Source organism: Oncorhynchus tshawytscha, unplaced genomic scaffold, assembly GCF_018296145.1.
Source record: "Oncorhynchus tshawytscha isolate Ot180627B unplaced genomic scaffold, Otsh_v2.0 Un_contig_6405_pilon_pilon, whole genome shotgun sequence".
Taxonomy (NCBI): domain Eukaryota; kingdom Metazoa; phylum Chordata; class Actinopteri; order Salmoniformes; family Salmonidae; genus Oncorhynchus; species Oncorhynchus tshawytscha.
Window position 1 is genome coordinate 77,628 of NW_024609638.1, and position 18,778 is coordinate 96,405.

The 18,778-nt window shown below is 40.7% G+C and overlaps 1 protein-coding gene across 1 annotated transcript; it reads right to left on the bottom strand.

Moving 5' to 3' along the window:
* LOC112263376 (B-cell receptor CD22-like) lies at positions 1–9,890 on the bottom strand. The gene is made up of 8 exons (XM_042316553.1): positions 9,875–9,890; positions 8,794–9,141; positions 8,450–8,665; positions 7,976–8,296; positions 6,974–7,084; positions 810–1,061; positions 446–724; positions 1–284 (listed from the first exon to the last, which is right to left on the bottom strand). Exons 1-8 carry the CDS (start codon positions 9,888–9,890, stop codon positions 1–3), a joined length of 1,827 nt encoding a protein of 608 aa, XP_042172487.1.
* Between the last annotated feature and the right edge of the window lie 8,888 nt (positions 9,891–18,778).

Here is an 18,778-nt window from a genome sequence, read left to right on the forward strand (position 1 = left end):
TTACTCACATTTAACATCGATGTCTAAAGATGGAGACCTGTCCGTACTAATTCCATTCGAGACCCAGCAGTAGTACTGTCTAGAGTCAGATGACTTGATTTGGCTGAAAACCTGCTGTGGTTCTGTGTTCCCATAGAAGATACTCTGATAGGCACTTCCATTCTTGTACCAGGCATAACTCTGCACAGGTGGGTTGGCATCACTGCTGCAGGTCAGAGTCACTGAACTGCCCTCCACTATGTCACCAGAGGGACTGACTGACACTAAGGTGCTCTTTGGGCCATCTGGTGTAAAAGAAACATGAGTTCAGTCAAATAACTATCCAATAGATGATTCACTTAGACAAGACATTCAAAGGAACCGATGTTGGCTATGCTATGCTTTATGGATTAATTTACATTTAAACTGATTCCAACATTTCAACATTGAGTTGTACTTTACTCACATTTCACATCGATGTTGATAGACTCAGACCTGTGTGTCCCCATCTCATTCCGGGCTTCACAGTAGTACTCCCCAGTGTCAGATGACTGGATGTGACTGAAGACATGCTGTAGTTCTGTGTTTCCATGGGAGAAAGACTGATAGTGGGCTCCAATCTTCTTGTACCAGGTGTATTTGTCCACAGGTGGGTTGGCATCACTGATGCAGGTCAGAGTCACTGAACTGCCCTCCACTATTTCATCAGAGAGACGGATTGATGCCAGTGTGTTCTTTGGGCCATCTGAATGACAGAAAGAGTGTAAGCACATGCAGTAAGGACCTAAGTGATGATGTTATTTAGTAAAGAATACAATAAAAATCCTCACATTTGACAGTGAGAGTCTCTTCAGGAGAGTGGAGATCCTCAAAGCCTTCTACAGCACAGGAGTATCTGCCTGCATCCTCACTGCTGACTGGGTTGAGGATCAGGCTGTTATTTTGGTTGGTGAGGCGCTGGCCTAACTTGTACCAGATGTAGGAGGGGTTGGGGTTATCAGTCAGAGTACAGACGGTCCTACAGTCCAGTGTCACTCTCTGTCCCTCAGTCACTGTGGCAGGAGTCATCGCCACCTGCAGACCTGAAAGATTGTGAATAAGGAGTAAATTACATATTTTCTCATTTCTCACATATAGAACTCTACATGGATCCCAAAACTGTTCTTCAAAGGGTTCTCCTATGAGGACAGCCAAATAACCTTTTTAGGTTCTACATAACACCTTTTTCTAAGAGTGTAGAGTATAAAGTACACACCTGTGACAGACAGAGTTGTTCCAGAGAAGGTATATCCCCATTCTGCATGAACTGTTTTAAATCTGAACTTGTACTCAGTTGAGTCTCTTTCCCTCAGGTCTGTGATTTTTAGAGTGGAGTCCTTGTCTGTTTGTCGATGGTATTCCACACGATCTGCATACTCTGGGTTCAGGCTCAGATCGTTAGTTACACCAGTCTCCCATTTGCTGAACCAGGACACTTCTGTGACGTTATGCCAACTGGGATGTGTGTAAAAGCAGGATATGTCCACTGTTGACCCTTTCAAAGCACAGATACTCTGATGGGTGTAAGTCACATTCATACAGCTCTCACCCACAACACCTGAAACAAAATGTAACTGATCAATTCCTGAAACCATAACGAGACTCAATGTTATAGATGTATTGGACAGGTTCATTTAAAATTCAAATTAAATATAGACATATATCTACACTCAGAAATAAAGGTTTATATTTGTTGCTAAAAGGGTACAACCACTTGTCTCTGGGGTGGTACCCTGTAAGCTCCTCCTTTGTGCTTTTGGTTATAGGTGGTGATGTTAGGTTTGATACCAGAGCTCCGAGGCAGTGTAGAAACAGGGGTGGTACCCTGTAAGCTCCTCCTTTGTGCTCTTGGTTATAGGTGGTGATGTTAGGTTTGATACCAGAGCTCCGAGGCAGTGTAGAAACAGGGGTGGTACCCTGTAAGCTCCTCCTTTGTGCTCTTGGTTATAGGTGGTGATGTTAGGTTTGATACCAGAGCTCAGAGGCAGTGTAGAAACAGGGGTGGTACCCTGTAAGCTCCTCCTTTGTGCTCTTGGTTATAGGTGGTGATGTTAGGTTTGATACCAGAGCTCCGAGGCAGTGTAGAAACAGGGGTGGTACCCTGTAAGCTCCTCCTTTGTGCTTTTGGTTATAGGTGGTGATGTTAGGTTTGATACCAGAGCTCCGAGGCAGTGTAGAAACAGGGGTGGTACCCTGTAAGCTCCTCCTTTGTGCTCTTGGTTATAGGTGGTGATGTTAGGTTTGATACCAGAGCTCCGAGGCAGTGTAGAAACAGGGGTGGTACCCTGTAAGCTCCTCCTTTGTGCTCTTGGTTATAGGTGGTGATGTTAGGTTTGATACCAGAGCTCCGAGGCAGTGTAGAAACAGGGGTGGTACCCTGTAAGCTCCTCCTTTGTGCTCTTGGTTATAGGTGGTGATGTTAGGTTTGATACCAGAGCTCCGAGGCAGTGTAGAAACAGGGGTGGTACCCTGTAAGCTCCTCCTTTGTGCTCTTGGTTATAGGTGGTGATGTTAGGTTTGATACCAGAGCTCCGAGGCAGTGTAGAAACAGGGGTGGTACCCTGTAAGCTCCTCCTTTGTGCTCTTGGTTATAGGTGGTGATGTTAGGTTTGATACCAGAGCTCCGAGGCAGTGTAGAAACAGGGGTGGTACCCTGTAAGCTCCTCCTTTGTGCTCTTGGTTATAGGTGGTGATGTTAGGTTTGATACCAGAGCTCCGAGGCAGTGTAGAAACAGGGGTGGTACCCTGTAAGCTCCTCCTTTGTGCTCTTGGTTATAGGTGGTGATGTTAGGTTTGATACCAGAGCTCCGAGGCAGTGTAGAAACAGGGGTGGTACCCTGTAAGCTCCTCCTTTGTGCTCTTGGTTATAGGTGGTGATGTTAGGTTTGATACCAGAGCTCCGAGGCAGTGTAGAAACAGGGTGGTACCCTGTAAGCTCCTCCTTTGTGCTCTTGGTTATAGGTGGTGATGTTAGGTTTGATACCAGAGCTCCGAGGCAGTGTAGAAACAGGGGTGGTACCCTGTAAGCTCCTCCTTTGTGCTCTTGGTTATAGGTGGTGATGTTAGGTTTGATACCAGAGCTCCGAGGCAGTGTAGAAACAGGGGTGGTACCCTGTAAGCTCCTCCTTTGTGCTCTTGGTTATAGGTGGTGATGTTAGGTTTGATACCAGAGCTCCGAGGCAGTGTAGAAACAGGGGTGGTATCTTCCCTGTAAGCTCCTCCTTTGTGCTCTTGGTTTAGGTGGTGATGTTAGGTTTGATACCAGAGCTCCGAGGCAGTGTAGAAATGGGGGTGGTACCCTGTAAGCTCCTCCTTTGTGCTCTTGGTTATAAGGTTTGATACCAGAGCTCCGAGGCAGTGTAGAAACAGGGGTGGTACCCTGTAAGCTCCTCCTTTGTGCTCTTGGTTATAGGTTGATGTTAGGTTTGATACCAGAGCTCCGAGGCAGTGTAGAAACAGGGGTGGTACCCTGTAAGCTCCTCCTTTGTGCTCTTGGTTATAGGTGGTGATGTTAGGTTTGATACCAGATAGGCAGTGTAGAAACAGGGGTGGTACCCTTTAAGCTCCTCCTTTGTGCTCTTGGTTATAGGTGGTGATGTTAGGTTTGATACCAGAGCTCCGAGGCAGTGTAGAAACAGGGGTGGTACCCTGTAAGCTCCTCCTTGTGCTCTTGGTTATAGGTGGTGATGTTGGGTTTGATACCAGAGCTCCGAGGCAGTGTAGAAACAACCCTTAAGCTCCTCCTTTGTGCTCTTGGTTATAGGTGGTGATGTTAGGTTTGATACCAGAGCTCCGAGGCAGTGTAGAAACCACCCTTAAGCTCCTCCTTTGTGCTCTTGGTTATAGGTGGTGATGTTAGGTTTGATACCAGAGCTCCGAGGCAGTGTAGAAACAGGGGTGGTACCCTGTAAGCTCCTCCTTTGTGCTCTTGGTTATAGGTGGTGATGTTAGGTTTGATACCAGAGCTCCGAGGCAGTGTAGAAACAGGGGTGGTACCCTGTAAGCTCCTCCTTTGTGCTCTTGGTTATAGGTGGTGATGTTAGGTTTGATACCAGAGCTCCGAGGCAGTGTAGAAACAGGGGTGGTACCCTGTAAGCTCCTCCTTTGTGCTCTTGGTTATAGGTGGTGATGTTAGGTTTGATACCAGAGCTCCGAGGCAGTGTAGAAACAGGGGTGGTACCCTGTAAGCTCCTCCTTTGTGCTCTTGGTTATAGGTGGTGATGTTAGGTTTGATACCAGAGCTCAGAGGCAGTGTAGAAACAGGGGTGGTACCCTGTAAGCTCCTCCTTTGTGCTCTTGGTTATAGGTGGTGATGTTAGGTTTGATACCAGAGCTCCGAGGCACGTGTAGAAACAGGGGTGGTACCCTGTAAGCTCCTCCTTTGTGCTCTTGGTTATAGGTGGTGATGTTAGGTTTGATACCAGAGCTCCGAGGCAGTGTAGAAACAGCTAAGCGGTGTATTTCGAAGCAGCGTGCCGATGCCTGTATCACTTTATCAGAAGCACATGATCAATGACGTCCAAATCTTCGTTTCGTCGAACAACCACCAGGTTAGTTTGGTACTGGTTTGGTAGAAGACATATGCTATATGGGGTGTGGGGCGTCAACAATAATAATTTAGCTGCTCTAAATAATTTGGACCAGCAGGTGCCACCAGTGTACCCTCTGTTTATCAAAGCCTTGATTTATTAAACTATTTTCTACACAATGGACCTCAAAACCTCAAGGCAGCCGCCTGGGGCAGCATCTTGCTGGGGGCGGCACGGGGAACCCGCACAAAACAAAAAAACAAAAATAATAATTGGAATGGTGACATTTGAGCGATCGGTTTTCTATCCCACATTCACATGTCACGTCAATGATATCATGTCACCGTGTGGGACTGTGGGTCAATGATATCATGTCACCGTGTGGGACTGTGGGTCAATGATATCATGTCACCGTGTGGGACTGTGGGTCAATTAACCTTGTCTGAGTTGCCTCTAACTTTGTACAGTACTAATGCAATTAGTAATGCACTTAGTTGTATACTTTAGTTTGTGTGTTTCTTGTTTGAAGTGCAGTAGTGTAATAATCAGGTTCTCTTCTTTATAAGTGTGTTATTCTAGTTGTGTATTTGTGTGATATATGATTTGTGCAATTTAGTTATATTTGTGTGGTTTATTTGTTAGCAACAGGGTAATAATTTGATTCTTTTTTATTTGTATTTAAATACTACAATTTGTTTCTATTTGTCTTTGTTACTTATTTTTGTATGTATTTTTTATATTTCTACAGTTTTAAATGTTTTTTAAATGATTTTATATTTGTGTTGTTCCAAATGTCTGTATAAAAATTACAGTTAGCCCAGGATGGCGTTTTTTTTAGGGGGGCATACAAGCTCGAACCACCACTGGTTATTGGTACAGTACCAGTCAAAAAAGACACACCTACTCATTCAAGGGTTTTCTTTATTTTTACTAAATTCTACATTGTATAATAATAGTGAAGACATCCAAACTATGAAATATCACGTGGAATCATGTAGTTGAAACAGTGTTAGACAAATCAAAATATATTTTATATTTCAGATTCTTCAAAGTAACCACCCTTTGCCTTTATGACAGCCTTGCACACATTATTCTACAATGTAGAAAATAGTACAGATAAAGAAAACCCTTGAATGAGAAGGTGTCCAAACTTTAGACTGGTAGTGTACAGGATTGTACCCCAGTTCATAACACAGATTGTACCTTTCGCCACAGGTACAAAAGCATTGCAAAGCTATTTGTTCCTTGTCTGTGGCAAAACTGTACCTCTACCATTGATCATTTAAACTGGTACAACACTTCCACTCATGGGTGGCCAAAAATAACTATCTGAACACCATGCACCCACTAAGCCATGCCTCCAATATAATTATCCAGTTTGTGTGAATTGTAGAGTTACTTGTTAGTGACGGAGACATGGTTGTTGAATTGTCAAATTTTCAGTCCTGAGTTCCTAGGCGTATATTATTAAAATGAAACTCTTTATGACAATACATTACATATCTCATGAGGCCTTATTTTGAAGACTAGTTTTACTCTAATACAGTGGCTTGAAATTCGTGGTTAACAGGCCACATCAGGCCTGCAAGTAGGCTCAAAAAAATCAAGTAACTTTCCCCAAATTCCCAGATTTTAACAAATTTTCTCCCATTTCAGAAATCTTCCAACCGGGATTTCTGAAAAAGCTGGCTTGCATTGTGATTTGTCACACTGGAATCCAGCCAGAGTTAGGATATCCAATCAGTTTGAATATTATTCACACGCCATCTGCATTCATAATGACTGTCAGGTGTAGGAACATTGTGAGGAGTCTTATCCGGCTGCTGAAAAAAATCTAACAAAGCTGATTCATTAGTTTAGAAAAATGTACATTATTTAATTTAGCATAGCATAAAATTAATCTGTGTAGATTGATCAATCAATCAATTTACATGCAAAAACACAGATATATATTTTTTTAAGTTGATCAACCTGTAGTAGAGCATGCTGGGAAATATAATGATGATAATAATGATGGTACAAATTTGCCTTTTTAGAGTGCCACCCCAGTAACAAACATCTACCTCATTTTAGGTGGGAAAGATTCATAGTTGTACTTTAAATGTATTTAGATACACACATATGTTTGTATCCTTGAAACAGAAATGTACCTTCACATTGTAGACCTTTATTTGATAGTTTTGTGATGATTGGGAAAACTTTACTGTATCCTTATTTTCTAAGAGTGTATGACGTTGTCATTTCTATTTAATTTGTCCCTTCTCGTTGGCCTTAAATGTTTGATACTTGTTAAGTAGAGAACTAATTGCATTCACACTCACACACTGCAGGAGCTTGGATGTCCTCATGGCTTTTTACAGCACAGGAGTAACTGTCTGAATAAGAATTATTGACAGAGTATTGCAGGGAAGTAGACTCATCTAGACGTTGTCCGTTCCTGTACCAGATGTAGGTGGGGTTATCAGTCAGAGTACAGGTGGTGCTACAGGTCAGTGTCTTCTGTCCCTCTGCAGCAGGAGTCACCTTCACCTGCAGGTCTGAATGAAGAGAGAATAAAACATAAAAGAACAACCCTCAATATTTCCACCTCATTTGTATTTATGTAACCTTTATTTTACTAGGCAAGTCAGTTGAGAACACATTCTTATTTACAATGACACCAGGGAACAGAGGTTAACTGCCTTGTTCAGGGACAGAACAGATGTTTTACCTTGTCAGCTTAGGGATTCGATCCAGCAACCTTTCAGTTACTGGTCTAATGCTCTAACCACTAGGCTACCTGCCGCCCCAATGCTACAAGAGATAAAGTAGTTACACTATAGAATAATGTTGTGTAAATATAGTACTACCAGTAAATCATAATGTTCTGTAATACTACCAGCATATTATACAATTCTGTAAGTGTAGTATTACCAGTATATTATAATGTTCTGTAAGTGTACTATTACCAGTATATCATAATGTAAGTGTAGTATTACCAGTATATCATAATGGTCTGTAAGTGTACTATTACCTGTATATAATAATGTAAGTGTAGTATTACCAGTATATCATAATGTTCTGTAAGTGTAGTATTACCAGTATATCACAATGTTCTGTAAGTGTAGTATTACCAGTATATCATAATGTTCTGTAAGTGTAGTATTACCAGTATATCATAATGTTCTGTAAGTGTAGTATTACCAGTATATCATAATGTTCTGTAAGTGTAGTATTACCAGTATATCATAATGTTCTGTAAGTGTAGTATTACCAGTATATCATAATGTTCTGTAAGTGTAGTATTACCAGTATATCATAATGCTCTGTAAGTGTAGTATTACCAGTATATCATAATGTTCTGTAAGTGTAGTATTACCAGTATATCATAATGTTCTGTAAGTGTAGTACTGCCAGTATTTCATAATGTTCTGTAAGTGTAGTTTTACCTGTGACAGACAGAGTTGTTCCAGGGAAGCTGTACCCCCATCCTGAGATCTGTGTGTTGAATCTGAATTTATACTCAGCTGAGTCGCTCTCTCTCAGATCCGTGATTCTCAGGATGGAGGGAAGGTTCTCCAGGGCCCGACCAGCATACTCTGGGTCTCTGGTTAGGTCCTCAGGGACCGACTTATCACTTCTAAACCAGAATGTTGTTTTGATCGGATGATAACTGGAATAAGTACAGGATATGTCCACTGATGACCCCTTCAAGGCACAGATACTCTTGTCAATATAAGTTACTCTGTTGCAGCTCTGATCCTGAACACCTGAAACATAATGACAAGAGGACGTTACTTATACAATCATGACCTGCAATAATCCTGTGTTAGTTATGTTAGATAACTGTGAGGACTGTTTAGGAGACAGAATAGATATACTTGAAAAGTTCTACTAGAATACTGAGTTGAATCCATACTCACACACTGCAGGAGTGTGGAGATCCTCATTGGATTTTACAGCACAGGAGTAGCTGTCTGCAGCATCAGGGTAGACTGAATAGGGAGAAGTGTTGTCAGTTACTATCTGTCCGTTCTTGTACCAGATGTAGGTGGGGTTACCAGTCAGAACACAGGTGGTGCAAGTCAGTGTCTTCCACGCTGATACAACTGAATAAGGAGTCACCTTCACCTGCAGATCTGGAGGAGATCACAACACATTACAACTATTAGTCATCTGACATCTTTTCTAGTCACATGACATTTATTTTTTGAAGACAAAACACTACAATTTCCAGAACTAAATTGACAGAAGAATATCACTGTACCTGTGACAGACAGAGTGACTCCAGGGTTGCCAGTAAATCTCCCTCCAGTCTGATCTGTTATAAATCTGAACATGTACGTAGCTGAGTCACTCTCTCTCAGGTCTGTGATTCTCAGAGTGCAGTCATTCTTGTTATCTTTATGATACGTCACACGAGCTTTGTAGTCTGCGTCATCACTCAGACTAACAGGATTCCCCTCAGCATCATTTTTAGTGAACCAGAAGGTTGATGTGACGATATAACCACTGGGATATGTGTAAGAGCAGGACATCTCCACTGTTGACCCCTTCAAGGTACAGATACTCTGAGGGGTGTATGTAACACTCCAGCCATCCTGACCCAGTACAACTGAAACACACAGTCACACAACACAAGGATATTACATTAAGCAAAGGTCTATTGGCTTACACTGACAGTAGGGTTTGTCCACACTTTGTTGCCGTCCTGTAGTTTCTGAGTTGAGTGTGAATGGAAACCACACATAAGCATCACTCAGTGAGGTGTGAAAGATAAATGCCTAACAGACGATGTCACTGAACACAACAGAATAACATTAAGATAATATAACTAAAACAGTAAAGAATGAGACCATACCTGCTATAGACCAGAGAAAGACCCCCAACACACTTCCTGCTGTTCTCAAGACCATTGTTGCATCTCCCACCCTGCAGTCTTAGAAACATAAACAACAACTCACTCTATAGCTGGTGAATAACTCCACCTGATCCATTAAAACAGTCCAGGGTACATATTCACAAAGTGTCTCAGAGTAGACTAAGAGTGCTCATCTAGGATCAGTTTAACTTTATAGATCATTATTATATGGACTAGGGGGACCTGATCTTAGATCAGCACTCCTTCTCTGAGACACTTCGTGATACTGGCCCTTATGTAACAACCTAAACACAGGTCAAAACTAAACAAAAAGTTAAATGATTCAGTAAGTCGTACCATGTGATTTATGGCTAAAACATCAAATAATAACAATGATAATAACAATAACATTAAAGTAAACAATATAATATACTGTAGCGTACTTACAGAGTGAAGAGGAGAGGTATTGTACAGTGAGTCAACTTACTGGCGTAGCAGGGCATAGAAACAAGAAGTGTGAGTTCTGTGGTTGGTTGACACATTTATAAAGTGGCCTAGTCAGGATTTTAAGACAATAACACGCATCAACAGCATGTCAGAAAAAAAGATGTACTGTATTTTATGTATCTAATTATAAAATGTGACCACATAGCTAGTTGCATTTCTTCATTTGTGCCTAAAAAAAAAATTCAAGAGGGAAAATGCAGCCCATTTTCAATGTGGTCTTTATACAGATCCAATACAATGTGCTGACTGGGATGTACATGGTCAAACCTCATACTACCGACTGGGGTCATTTTGACCCCAGAGGCATGTTTTTTGTCATAGCCCGTTAATTAAATTCTTCACATTTTTTCATGACTATGTCAATAAACTTATTCTTAATACATCTAAATCATTGTTTAGGGTTTCTGTATCAATATGGAATTTTGAAAAGTTTGACCCCGTGCAAAAAACACCTATTCCGCCCATATTAATTTGAGTGGACCTGTATCAGGGATTTTGATCACATAGACAGATCATCTGCAGAGATATAGCTCCCCATGTACTCTCCTCAGATCTTCGTTTTCTGTAAACCACTTATCATATTTTTAAATAAGGCCAGTCCTTTCAATCTGATTGGCATTCAGGCCTGTCAATCACCCTCACATGCCAATCAATCAGGGCTCTTGGACGTATTCCAGGGATCCGCACCCGACAACTCAAATTCGAGCTTGTATAAAATGCTGTCCATAGAGAAGGATAGAGGCCTCTAGTGGACAAAAGGCTGTGTTAGCATGGGCAGTGCCATTTTAATGTAGTCAACTGGATGTGACTTTCAACTTTATTGGCTGATCCCTCCTGGTGACCCAGTTAGAGTCATGTCCAACCAGGTCATCAGAAGGGATCAGCCAATCGTGAATAAAAATGGACTACTTCAAAATGGAGATATCCTCAATGGCGCTGCCCATGCTGTCACAGATGCTGTAATCGCACAGATACAAAGATGCAAGAAGAAGAGAGAGCAAAAAGAAGAAAGTGTTGTGCTGGGGGACTGTTCACATGCTGTTTCCTAACCCAAGTGTTGTGCTGAGGGACTGTTCACATGCTGTTTCCTAACCCAAGTGTTGTGCTGAGGGACTGTTCACATGCTGTTTCCTAACCCAAGTGTTGTGCTGAGGGACTGTTCACATGCTGTTTCCTAACCCAAGTGTTGTGCTGAGGGACTGTTCACATGCTGTTTCCTAACCCAAGTGTTGTGCTGAGGGACTGTTCACATGCTGTTTCCTAACCCAAGTGTTGTGCTGAGGGACTGTTTTCAACATGCTGAGGGACTGTTCATGCTAACCCAAGTGTTGTGCTGAGGGACTGTTCACATGCTGTTTCCTAACCCAAGTGTTGTGCTGAGGGACTGTTCACATGCTGTTTCCTAACCCAAGTGTTGTGTTTGTCAATTGGCATGTAAATTTGGGCATACTCTCTAGGGGATATTCGGTGTGAAGAAACTGAACAAAAAATATAAACGCAACATGTAAAGTGTTGGTCCCATGTCTCATGAGCTGAAATAAAAGATCCCAGAAATGTTCCATAAGTTTATTTTTCTCAAATGTTGTAAGCAAATTTGTTTACATCCTCATTAGTGAGCATTTCTCCTTTGCCAAGATAAGTCATCCATCTGACGGGTGAGGCATATCAAGAAGCTGATTAAACAGCATGATCATTACACAGTTGCACCTTGTGCTGGGGACAATAAAAGGCCATTATAAAATGTACAGTTTTCTCACACAACACAATGCCACAGATGTCTCAAGTTTTGAGGGAGCATTCAATTGGCATGCTGACTGCACGAATGTCCACCAGAGCCGTTGCCAGAGAATTTAATGTTAATTTCTCTAACTTAAACTGCATCCAACGTCGTTTTAGAGAATTTGGCAATACATTCAACTGGCTTCACAAGCACAGACCAGGTGTATGGCGTTTTGTGGGCGAGCGTTTTGCTGATGTCAACGTTGTGAACAGAGTGCCCCATGGTGGCGGTGGGGTTATGGTATGGGCAGGCATAAGCTACGAACAACAAACACAATTGCATTTTATCAATGACAATCTGAATGCACAGAGATACTGTGACAAGATCCTGAGGCCCATTGTCATGCTATTCATCCGCTCACCTCCTGTTCCAGCATGATAATGCACGGCCTCATGTCACAAGGATCTCTACACAATTCCTGGAAGCTGAACATGTCCCAGTTTTTCCATCGCCTGCACACTCACCAGACATGTCACCCATTGACCATGTTTGGGATGCTCTGGATCGACAAGTGACGACACTGTTCTCCAGGTCTCACCAATATCCAGCAACTTCTTATAGCCACTGAAGAGGAGTGGGACAACATTTCACAGACCACAATCAACAACCTGATCAACTGTATGCAAAAGAGATGTGTCGCACATGGTGGTCACACCAGATAATGACAGGTTTTCTGGTCCATGCCCCTCATTTTTTTCAAAGGTTAAAGGTACTGTATCTGTGATCAACAGATGCATATCTGTGTTCCCAGTCATGTGAAATTTCCTTATTTTCCTTATTTTCCTTATTCCCCTTTGTTCAGCATATCCTGTATATACTTCCTTCTCACATCTATCTACACATGTTCCTCCTCCCATTTTTCCCTCTGCTTGTGGATTTTCAGGGCACAACACATCAGCTGTCTACAGTGTAAATATACAGTACCAGTCAAAAGTTTGGACAAACCTACTCATTCAAGGGTTTCTCTTTATTTATTATTTATTATGTATTACAATTTTCTACATTGTAGAACAATAGTGAAGACATCAAAACTATGAAACAACACATATGGAATCATGTAGTGACCTAAAAAGTGTTAAACAAATATTTTCGATTTTTCAAAGTAGCCACCCTTTGCCTTTATGACAGATTTGCACACTCTTGACATTCTCTCAACCAGCTTCATGAGGAATGCTTTTCCAACAGTCTTAAAGGAGTTCCTACATATGCTGAGCACTTGTTGGCTGCTTTTCTTTTACTCTGCGGTCTAACTTATCCCAAACCATCTCAATTGGGTTGAGGTCAGGTGATTGTGGAGGCCAGGTCATCTGATGCAGCACTCCATAACTCTCCTTGGTCAAATAGCCCTTACACAGACTGGAGGTGTGTTATGTCATTGTCCTGCTGAAAAACAAAATACGCAAACGTGATGGGATGGTTTATCACTGCAGAATGCTGTGGTAGCCATGCTGGTTAAGTGTGCCTTGAATTCTAAATACATCACTGACAGTGTCACCAGCAAAGGACCCCCACACCATCACACTTCCTCCTCCATGCTTCCAAGTGGGAACCACACATGCAGATATCAACCTTTCACCTCACAAAAAATCTCAAATTTGGACTCATCAGACCAAAGGACAGATTTCCACTGGTTTGATGTCCAGTGCTTATGTTTCTTGGCCCAAGCAAGTCTCTTCTTCTTATTGATGTCCTTTAATAGTGGTTTCTTGACAGCAATTCGACCATGAAGGCCTGATTCACGCAGTCTCCTCTGAACATTAGATGTTGAGATGTGTCTTACTTGAACTCTGTGAAGCATTTATTTGGACTACAATCTGAGGTGCAGTTAACTCTAATGAATTTATCCTCTGCAGCAGAGGTAACTCTGGGTATTCCTTTCCTGTGACGGTTCTCATCAGAGCCAGTTTCATCATAGCACTTGATGGTTTTTGCGACTACACTTTCAAAGTTTGATTACATTTTTGTGAAAGATTAATTTTGTGTTAGGCCTTGTGTTAGTATTAATGGCTTTGTGTTAGTGTTAAATAATATCATTTTCAAAAACCAAAAGGACCATACAATATTGCTCAGTATTTGTATTATTTATTTCATACAGTCTTTTTGCTCATCTTTATCAAGGGTGCCATTCATTTGGGACCTGACTGTACCTATCCAGGAACCAATGTGACCAACTGGTTTCTAACCTAGGTCTCCTGCAGGCCACCAGACTGTGTTAACCTGCTACACTTAGTAACCTTTATTTAACTAGGCAAGTCAGATAAACCAAAATGACCATACAAATTCTTATTTTCAATGATGGCCTAGGAACAGTGGTTTAATTGCCTTGTTCAGGGGCAGAACGACAGATTTTTACCTTATCAGCATGGGGATTTGATCTTGCAACCTTTCGGTTACAAGTCCAACACTCTAACCACTAGGCTACCTGCCGCCCCGTGAGAACAATTGATGAGAACCATTATTATGAATGTTTGATTGCTGCATGCTATTTAGACATATCATTCATGTCAATCACCACTAATACATCAAATATGCCTATTTTAGACATTTCAGACTGATTAACTGAATAAGGAAAATGCAACATGTGTTTGACAGTTTGACCTCTCAACGAGTTACTCAACAGTGTTGGTTTTGAAGAAGTCAGCAAGAACAAACACAGGAAGAGAGGTTTCCTGTGTTGCAATCTTATCTTTGCCGCCTGTGCATTCACCAAACTCTGTCAAAACTGCTGTCACTGCAGGCTTATTCAGAATGTATGAAAATAGATACATTTTAATCAACCAATGATCAAATGTTAATTGTCACGTCCTTCAGGAAGGTCCAGACAGCTGAAGACAGCTTGGCTGTCGAAACGTTGGATATTACATTTTTGCATCTGAGCTCCTAGAGTGTGCCGCTCTCCTTAATTTTCAAACCTTCCTTCAGGCTCAACATGGCAGAGCCATGTGTCTCATGCTGGGTACATAATGGCCCATAAAAACGTTGATTTTGGTATGAACGGTTTAAGTTATATGTTATTCATTTAAAAAAAAAAATACTCACCTGAAAACATAATAATCATGGCAAAGATGCGCACTCTATCCAACTCTATGTCAGGGACCAAGAAGCTGACGCAGATGGCGTCCTTCCTCAACAACACATTTACATGCTTGACAACCAACAATGTAATACAATATTATAATAACTGTCTACTGTACCGTGGAATACAGTTGTGTGGTCTTAAGGGTAAAAAAAATGACCCGCCACTATGTTTAACAGCAGAGAAAACCCACTAAATATTGTTTAGACTTGAAATTTGATCACTTTTCCAAGAGTGACCCCAACATTAGAAAAAGTGAAACATCGCCTTTGTTGATATTTCCATGGAAGCTGTACACCTTCAGGGTACAAAGACTGTCCTGATCCACCTGAGGCTGCAGCTGGGGCAGGCAAGAGGAGGAGAATCCAATTCTGCCCCCCAAAGAAGGACTGTAAAACAAATACTATGTGCTGCACATGTGAGAAATACATCTGCAAAGTCCATGCACACACACTTGCATACTGTCCTACACATTTGCTAATTAGAGTTGATTGATTTATGTTCTTCACGTTTTTGTTTTGTATCTATTATCTTATTTTATTCTTATTTATTGTTGTTTATACACCGTGTGGGTGGGGGCAAGGGTTAAAAAAATGGGAGAAGACTAGCATGTTGAATTCCTCATTGTACAATAAAATGCTTTCAAAACTACTTTCTGCATATTTCTGCTACTTTCTTAGGCTATACAAGTGCTATCTCTTGCTATAAAAAATACACCTTTATCAATAACAATAATAAACCTCTACTTTAGAAAACAATTATTACAGGTTTGTTGTCATAGAAACAAGCAGTGTCCACTGTTTAAATGCAGCCTTTCTGCATTGTGAAGAGGGAAACCCCACATATTCACAAAGTTTGTGATGAATGTTAAGACAGAATGTTAAGACAGAATGTTAAGACTTATGTTAAGACTCATTTTTAGTGAGTTAGTGAGTTAGTGACAGTAAAGAATGGCAGGCTGAGCTGTAATATTTACAAACACATTTAAATGTGTATCTATTGTCTTAAACTCTGAGCTTATTTACAACATGATGCTTGTACTGTATTGACACTCAAACCACACTGTAAAAACTGAAAAGGTAAACATGTAATTAATGTATCTAAAATAGGCAATAATTAATCATTTGATGATAAAACAAGTGATATCATGACACTGAACCATAAAGTATTACCTAACATAAAATCTTAGTAACAAGCCATTGAGTAATAATGTCTGACAGTAATACAAAGCAAATTATTAAAATACATAATTAGCAACTTAGTCCAAGAGACAAAAATATTGAAAAGCTGTTATCAACAATATCCGTATTAGTCACTGAAAAGTAGGACGATTAATAATGATAAAATCACATAGAAAAACATCAGCAACATGTTCTAAAACATCTGGAAATGGAAAATTCCCAAGGAAAAAGAGCAGAAGCCAAATCCATCCCATTTATCATCAATATACATAACAGAGCTCAACAGTTTAAAGTCCTAAACACTAGAAGTTAGTTACCTCTGGTTCATTCAGCCATTCCTGTGGGGAAAAGTCATGGGGAAAGAATAGGGTTTTGGGATAAATGCCAAAAATAAGGTCAGAGGTTAAAACATCATATATCTTTTTTTTTTTTAAATTATTATTATTGTTTACTTTTATTTAATAAATACTTTCTTACCACAATGTTGTCCTTAAAACTGCATTGTTGGTTAAGGGCTTGTAACTAAGCATTTCACTGTAAGGTGTTGTTCTCGGCTCATGTGACAAATACATTTGATTTGATCATATTGTTTGTTCTATGAGATAATGTCAGTCAGTTAAGATGACCTTTATGAATTACACACACAGATATATAGTTTGACTGTAGCTTAGACCTGCATTGTTTTATGTACTGTTTGGTGAGGTTACTTGTCATTAAGTATTTCAATACATTTTTATAAATATGACAAATAAACCAAACTCTGAACCTATCGAATTAAAATGCGGGATCCTTAGGCAGATATGCATCTTGGTATTACTGGTATACTCTACGGATAAATGTTTAATCAAATAAAACGTTCAGCCTTTTAGATCATAATAAATAAGACAGGGGACCTGATCCTAGATCAGCACTCTGGGACGCTTTATGACTCCAGACCCTAATGTAACAGCTAAAACACAGCTCAAAACAAAATGTTAAATTATACATTAAGACCAGTACATTAGAAATTCTCAGTTTTAGACTGTTTCATTCCGGAACCTATTTGGCCGGATTCAGTAGCTCTTGTGGCGTGAACAATTATTTTATTTAGCACACAATATGAGTCTCCACACACCTAGGCCTAGGCTATTGATGGATTCAAGACAAGGTCGTTTTCATTTACCTCAGATTCTCAGTTTGTCAGTGTCAAAGTATCCTGTCATTTCCATCATTTGTGCATTATTATGGTGCTTTCAAGACAACTGGGATCTCAGAAAAAAACGAGGTCAAATAAAATCATGACATCGGTGATCTTCAGGTAGGAAAGTTGGAGCTCCAGAAAAAGACCTGAGTTCCAGACGTGGAATTCCGAGTTGGATGATTGTTCAACATCAATTTGCTCAGTAGGTGCAAAATTTTTTCCCCCATAGTTCCCAGTTGTCTTGAATGCACTGAAGTCGGAAGTTGAAGATTTCCCAGTTCAGAATTCCGAGATTATGCCAAAGTTTTCAGTCATGTAAAAGGATGTAGAATTGCATGAAATGCGTTTATAAAAGTCAAACAAGGCCACAAAAATGTTTACCCATGTGTGCAACTTCTTTAATGCCTCTACTTTACTGCTCTATCAAATTTAAATCAAATTGTATTAGTCACATGTGCCGAATACAACAGTGAACTGCTTACTTACAAGCCCCAAACCAACAGCGCAGTTTAAAAAAATATGGATAAGAATAAGTAAAGTAACAAGTAATTAAAAAAGAACAATATATACAGGGGGTGCCGGTACAGAGTCAATGTGCAGAGGCACCGGTTAGGTGAGGTAGTATGTACATGTAGGTAGAGTTAATTAAAGTGAGTATAAATAGATGACAGAGAGTGACAGTGGAGAGGGGGGGGGGGGGGCAATGCAAATAGTCTGGGTAGCAGTTATGTGTGAACAGGGAGTACAGGAGGGGGCAGAGCATGCACCCGAGGGGCCCCTGTGTTGAGGATCAGCGTGGCGGATGTGTTGTTACCTAGTCTTACCACCTGGGGGCGGCTCAACAGGAAGTCCAGGATCCAGTTGCAGAGGGAGGTGTTTTGTTCCAGGGTCCTTAGCTTATGGATGAGCTTTGAGGGCATTATGGTGTTGAACGCTGAGCTGTAGTCAATGAATAGCATTCTCATATAGGTGTTCCTTTGTCCAGGTGGGAAAGGGCAGTGTGGAGTGCAATAGAGATTGCATAATCTGTGGATCTGTTGGGGTGGTATGCACATTGGAATGGATCTAGAGTTTCTAGGATAATGGTTTTGATGTGAGCCATGACCAGCCTTTCAAATAACTTCATGGATATAGACGTGAGTGCTACGGGACGGTGTTAAATGGCACAGTGATGCCATCTGTTGGTAAATGTTCATTACTGCAACTCTTGTGTTTTACCGGGCTGCTTGAGATACCCGGATGCGTTGTGATGTACTGAACAAGACTGGTTACTCGCATCAATGCCTGTCTCGTCATTTTACATTCAAACAGCCTCCTCCCTCTTTAGCACGAGTGAAGTGAGTTCGGTACAAACTTTACATGTCCGAACTCAGAATCAAATAATCAAATGAATCAAATGCCAAAATAACATGGTCGCTGTGGTATAACTTTTATTTTGATTAGCGATTTTCTGTATTTATTAGATTTCAGATGTGTCCATTATTTGGGAGATCGTTCTTCGTACAAAGCATGTAAACGTTTTTAATGGAATTGTTATATGAATCAAATTATCCACAATAATCGCGTTACTGTGTGGATGTAACCGCACTCAATGTTATTGTTTTTCCTTGATTAACATTAAAGTGAATTCAAACAATCCAATCAGAGAACCAAACATGCAAATCTTT

Coding starts and splice junctions, on each gene's coding strand:
- LOC112263376 (XM_042316553.1), bottom strand. Junction 8,297..8,449: donor TCTCCACACTCCTGCAGTGT/GTGAGTATGGAT, acceptor ATTATGTTTCAG/GTGTTCAGGATCAGAGCTGC. Junction 1,062..6,973: donor CTGGTACAGGAACGGACAAC/GTCTAGATGAGT, acceptor ACAATCTTTCAG/GTCTGCAGGTGGCGATGACT.